Source organism: Euphorbia lathyris, chromosome 5 (assembly GCF_963576675.1).
Source record: "Euphorbia lathyris chromosome 5, ddEupLath1.1, whole genome shotgun sequence".
Lineage (NCBI taxonomy): Eukaryota > Viridiplantae > Streptophyta > Magnoliopsida > Malpighiales > Euphorbiaceae > Euphorbia > Euphorbia lathyris.
The window spans coordinates 52,733,082-52,739,016 of record NC_088914.1 but is presented as its reverse complement, the minus strand read 5'-3'; the positions used below and the strand labels follow the sequence as shown (position 1 = coordinate 52,739,016).

Sequence of the window (5,935 nt, the reverse complement as noted above, 5' to 3'; positions counted from 1 at the left end):
TGTTAAATTATTTACCGTTTTTCGGGTAACGGCGTATAACACAGTTTTTTTTTGTATTAACAAACCACAGGGTTTTTTTTGGAAATCGGCTAAACCACAGGGTTTTTTTTTGGAATTTACCCTAAAAAATATTGTATTTTATATGAGTTGGATAAAAAAATTAAAATATTTGACCGGATTTAAAAATATTAATAACCGATTCTATTATTAAAGCATAAAAAATATAAAATCTTTTTTAGAATCAATTAATATATAATCTCTGTGTATAATTATGTTAGAAATTGAACCAATTTGACAACGCTTGAATAAAATTACTTTTGGATGCCAATGTTAATGTTATGATTAAACGTATTTTTGCAACTTGTTCCATTTATTTATTTATGATGGATAATACACCAAATTAAAAAGGATTAAGATGTAAAAATACCCTTAACGTTTTGGGTCAGGAGCAATTTTACCCATAACGTCTAAAATTGTGCAATTTTATCCATAACATTGGTAACCAAGAGCAATTTTACCTCTCACGTTGACAATTTTGGTCAATTTCAGACAATATTATAAAACAATGATATTTTTGTTCCTTATTCTGCACCAATTGCATATCAATTCGTTCTAAAAAAAGGATTTCATATTTTTTTATAATTTAATGTTAGAATTAGAGATTAATATTTATCAATTCGGTGAATTTTTTTTATCCAATTACAGTATATTTTTTATTATTTTTATTATTTTTTTCACATCCTAATATATTTTTGTGATTTGTTACTAATAAAATGCCGTACGTGTGAACTGTAAATGACAAGATTTATAACTGAGAAAACAGTTTGATGAATTATTTCTAAAATTGACCCAATTTATCAACGTTATAGGTAAAATTGCTCTAAGCTTCCAATGCTAGAAGGTAAAATTGCACCATTTTAAACGTTATGGATAAAATTACTCATGATCCAAGACGTTAGAGATATTTTTCACCTTAACCCAATTAAAAATAAAATAATCTACGAAGAGAAGCAAATGAGAACCAAATTTCAAAGACGAACTAAAAATTTAAATGTATTTTTTTTTTTTTTTTTTTTGTCTATTTCTTCTTCTCTAGGTCCTAGGTCCACATTATATTCGCTATGGTAATCTTCTTCATTGTTAGAAAACAATTTTCAAGAAAATCTGCTGCTGACCTCACATTGGATTTCATCTTCACTCATAAATTCCACACCATAGTCATTAGTTGTCTGAAAATATTAAACAGTTCTTTTATCTTACATTCTCTTCACTCGTCCTCTCTTCTATTTTCTATTTTCGATATTTCACTCTTTTATCCTTTAGCTATTTTATTTTTCTTAAGAAGATGCCTCATCTTCTTCTTCGTTGGAAAGGGCGGAGTCTGTCGAAACTAATCCTTTCAGAAAGTAAATTTTTCCATTTTTGCAGACATATGTGAAGCAAATCCAAATTTTTTGTAAATCTATAAAGGCAACTCTTGCATCCAACGACCCATATGATCCCCAAGTTCTGAATTTTGTTAATCACCACAGCAAAGAGAAGCACCTAAAACGAGCAAAAGAAAACACATGCCTCAAACCCACGTGATTTACACTAGAATTTGATGACTAAATGACTATAGCCAGTGAACTTCCATTGTACTGGAAACTCAAAACAAATGAAATAAAATCAAGGAACCAGATGGAAATATTATATTCTTAATTAATACAACCAAAACACAATTTGCACAGAAGAAGAAGAAGCCAGACGAAGAAGATAATGGAGCGAAAAGATGAAGAAGAGAGGCCAAATAAAGAAAACTTAGATTGAAGAAGAAGCCAGACAAAGAAAACACAGAGGGAAGAAGAAAATTCAAAAAGAAAATGAATAATCTGGAAAAAGTGGAGAGAGAAATAGATAAAAATATGAACTTTAAAAGGGAGAGAAAGGAATTAGTAACTTGTTGGGAACTCTAATAAAAGATGAACTCTGCGAGAAAGAGAAAAGGTTTTTTCTTTTTTTCTTTTTGTTGGGAATCACGTAAAAAACTTGTTAAACCGTTGATTTAACTTGCTATCGTAGGTTACTTTAATAAAGTGACACATTTATCGACAATACCCATGGATGGTTAATACCCATTGAGAAATCATCTATATATATATATATATAGGTAACGTAACCGTTAACACAAAATGCTCCTCGATATATAACATAAAACACAAAGAACTCAATCAAATTTTGAATCATTATCCATCCGTAATTAAAATCGATGGTGAAAGCTGTTTTAGGGAGATGATTAAGAAATGAGAGAGGGAGTTTTCCACATCGATCAGAAAGCGGTTCATAACTGAGAGAGGGAGTTTCCCACATCAATCACAAAGCGGTATTTGACATCAGATTTGGCAAGCCTATCCATAGCTGTGTTGATTTCATCCATTCTTATCACTTCCACATCTGCAGTTATGTTATGCTTTGCACAGAAGTCTAGCATCTCCTGAGTCTCTTTTATTCCCCCAATATCACTTCCTCCAACAAGCTTCCTCCCTGTAAACAGAAACAAAAACGAAAACAATTGAATGTTTCAACCATAAATGTAAAACAAAACAATCCATCCAACATACCTAAAACTAGAGGAAAAATAGGCAGTTCTAGTGGCTTCTCAGGTAACCCCAAAGTCACAAGTTTTCCATTTGGCCTCAGCAAACTAAGAAGTGGTGCCAAAGCATGAACTGCAGACACTGTGTCAATGATGTAATCCATACTACCAATACCAGCCTGCGTTAATCAACCAAATATTACGTACATTAATATTAATTTGTGTCTAAACTAGAAGCAATAATGTCAAATAATACCTTCATCTTTGCAGGGTCAGTGCTGATAAGAAATGCATCAGCACCAAGTGTAGTAATAGCTTCAATCTCTTTCTTTGGTGAGGAACTAATGACAGTAACTTTCAATCCAAAGGCTTTAGCAATCTTGACAGCAACATGTCCAAGCCCACCCAGTCCTACAACTCCCAAATGCTTACCGGCTTCTGTCATTCCATAGTATTTCATGGGGCTATATACAGTGATCCCGGAACATAACAGAGGTGCACCCGCATCAGCAGGCAAGCTATCCGGAAAGCGAAGAACAAAGTGCTGGTGAACAACAATGATATCAGAATACCCACCCTGTGTTCTTGTTCCATCATGGTATGTGTCATTGTAGGTAAATATGGGTTTTGGGCAGTAATTTTCCAAGTCATTGTTGCAGTACTCGCAAGACATGCATGAGCCTACTATCACACCCACACCAACCTTATCACCACTTTTGTATTTCTTCACATTACCTCCAACTTTTGTGACTGTACCAACTATTTCATGCCTGCAGAATCCAGTTGTATCAATTCAAATTCTCAATCACTAAACACATAATTGAATTATATAAGCAAACAAGTCAGGAGTAGTATGTACCCTGGAACCATAGGGTAACGAGAAAAGCCCCAATCATTCCTACAAGAATGCAAGTCAGAATGACACACCCCACAGTAAAGTATTTTTATAGTCACATCTTCATCACCGTTTTCCCTGTCCAAATTCATGTTCGAGCTTTCAATAACAAAACCAACACCAACCCCAAAAATAAACAATTTATTATATCAATTATTTCTCATTCTGCACTTAATATATAAATCAGAAATTATTCCTAAATAGTACAATTGACAAGACATGTTCACTAGTATTGCAAGACTAGCAAATTAATGCATATGTATAAATGAAAATATGATTACTAACACAATTTTTAATTTAATTACACCTGACAAAAAATAACAAAATGCATGTATATAGAGAAATTTGTCTACATCTCAAAACAATTGAAAAATAAATAAATAAAAAATCATCAAAACTCTCTGTTTTTTTATTGGCATTATATTGAACTTCATCCCTTGTAGTTTATTGTGCAGGTTCTTTTTCTGTTAATTTCCGAGTGTGTCTGGTTTGCTTTGAAAGTAAGTAAATTGGGATAACAACAGGTTTTCTTCCTCCTCCTCCTCCGATCCACAGTGATATATATTACACAGTGTTTCTGATTACGTTGTAAATGATATTTTTAGTTTAAATTGATTTCCATGTTGTTTTGGTTTGTTTAATTTTCTAATCCAATGGCAAGTGATCTGGTTATCCAACAAATTGATGATAAAATATTGGAAAGCAAAACAAAAATAAGAATAGTAAAAGCAAAAAGAACCTGCGAGAGAAATTGAAGGGAGAAAGAAGGGCGGAAGAATCAGTAGCAGCCCAACCAAAAGCCTTGTGTTCAACTGACATTTCTTCTTCCGTTCCGGTGTGGTGTGGTGTTTACTGATTTTCAGAATTAGTGCGCTCGCTTACCCACTTATATATAGCGCCTGATGCATTCAAGCCTTTTTTATTTATTTACTTACTTATCCTTCCTTCATAATTGTAATTTGCAATCCATTCCTTTGTACGTGTTCTGAGAATTTCAAATTACTACTTTATACACTTTTCATTTTTAGATTTCCAATAATAAATACTGTTATTCTTTTTTTTTTTTTTTAAATATCTGTTATAAGCAAATTGGTAGCCATTTCAGAATTGAGGGTTGCACGCATGTTAATATTAAATTATATGTAATGATAATCTATCAAAAGGAAGGTTAAAATGTGGAATGATAAAAATGTGAATTTGTGCCCATGAAAGTTTAAAATAGAGATAAAAGAGGGTAGTTGGTTGTTGAGAAAATTGAATTAAAATTAATGCTATAATTATAATTGCTGAGTTTTGCTACCAAATTAGGAAGGATGAACATGAACCTGCCTGCCATCCCCATTTCTCACTCTCACTCCCCTCTAGAAGCTCAAAACCGCTTCTAAAATTTGTCAATTAAAAATCAATTTAATTTAAACTATCAATTTAGTTTTTAAATTGAAAAATTAGTCGAATACAGTCAGTTTTTATAACTATAATTTATATAAAATTTGTCCAAATTAAGAGATAAATTGATATTTAAAATTAATTATAATTACTAGCTTTAACAACCATTTTTATCCTTATTCATCCTCTTATATTACATTTATGGTTTTTGTTTTAAGTATTTTCATTTCTGATTATAAGATAAATCTTGGTATGGTATGCAAATCTCATAGTGTTTATCGGTCGGTTCGGTCTGAAAACCGAACCGAACTGAAATAACCGAAAATCGAATAACACCTAAAATGAGAATCGAACCGAACCGAATAATATTAGTAAACCGAACCGAACTGAATCAATTATTTTGGTCGGTTCGGGTCGGTTTTCGGTTTTAACACATACTAACTAGTTAAAATAAAAAATAAATCAATATTTATTATTTTATAAGTTTTAATTAATTTAGTTTAATCTAAAATTTTAAAAATAGTTACGCAAATTGAATAGCATACAACATAAAATTTATGCAAAGTTTAAAAATTAAAAATTAAAAATTAAACTTCATTAAAATATAATTATAAAAAAAAGATGTCAAATCAAAGTGATTCAAATTTTAAAGATATAAATAGTTGAATTCCAATCTTCTACAACCACAATTTGCATTACAACCATAATTTCCACTAATGTTATTGATTTGATCAGTATTAGTACAAGGTTTGAACATTATTAATGTATTTTTCTTAGTAGAATAATATTAATGTATTAAACTTAATATTGATAAAAAAAAATTATAAATAGTTACGTCCTTTGGATGGTCGGAAGAAAATGCAAAGTCTAGGTCATATAAAGCCTCTACCTAAATTATAAATCTAATTGATCTCTATTTCGATCGGTTCGGTTAATTCGGTTATTTTATCATAAAAACCGAACCGACAGATATTACCAATATTTTTAAATATTTAAAACCGAAACCGAACCTAATATACCGAAAACTGAACTGAAAAAACCGAAATTCATTGGTTCGGTCGGTTATTTCAGTTCGCTTC

At 31.1% G+C, this 5,935-nt stretch overlaps 1 protein-coding gene across 1 annotated transcript; it reads right to left on the bottom strand.

Moving 5' to 3' along the window:
- Window positions 1-1,705: 1,705 nt before the first annotated feature.
- LOC136228796 (probable mannitol dehydrogenase) lies at window positions 1,706-4,314 on the bottom strand. The gene is made up of 5 exons (XM_066017274.1): window positions 4,210-4,314; window positions 3,435-3,548; window positions 2,832-3,345; window positions 2,601-2,754; window positions 1,706-2,523 (listed from the first exon to the last, which is right to left on the bottom strand). The coding sequence occupies exons 1-5, from the start codon at window positions 4,287-4,289 to the stop codon at window positions 2,321-2,323; spliced, it is 1,065 nt and encodes a 354-aa protein (XP_065873346.1). The 5' UTR covers window positions 4,290-4,314; the 3' UTR covers window positions 1,706-2,320.
- Window positions 4,315-5,935: the final 1,621 nt, after the last annotated feature.

What these genes read in the sequence shown, in the direction of transcription:
- LOC136228796 (XM_066017274.1), bottom strand. Translation starts at nt 4,289, where the DNA reads ATGTCAGTTGAACACAAGGCTTTTGGTTGGGCTGCTACTGATTCTTCC. An exon ending in CCCTTCAATTTCTCTCGCAG is followed by an intron (nt 3,549 to 4,209) that starts GTTCTTTTTGCT and finishes GAATTTGGACAG; the next exon opens with GGAAAACGGTGATGAAGATG. An exon ending in CTGACCCTGCAAAGATGAAG is followed by an intron (nt 2,755 to 2,831) that starts GTATTATTTGAC and finishes TGATTAACGCAG; the next exon opens with GCTGGTATTGGTAGTATGGA.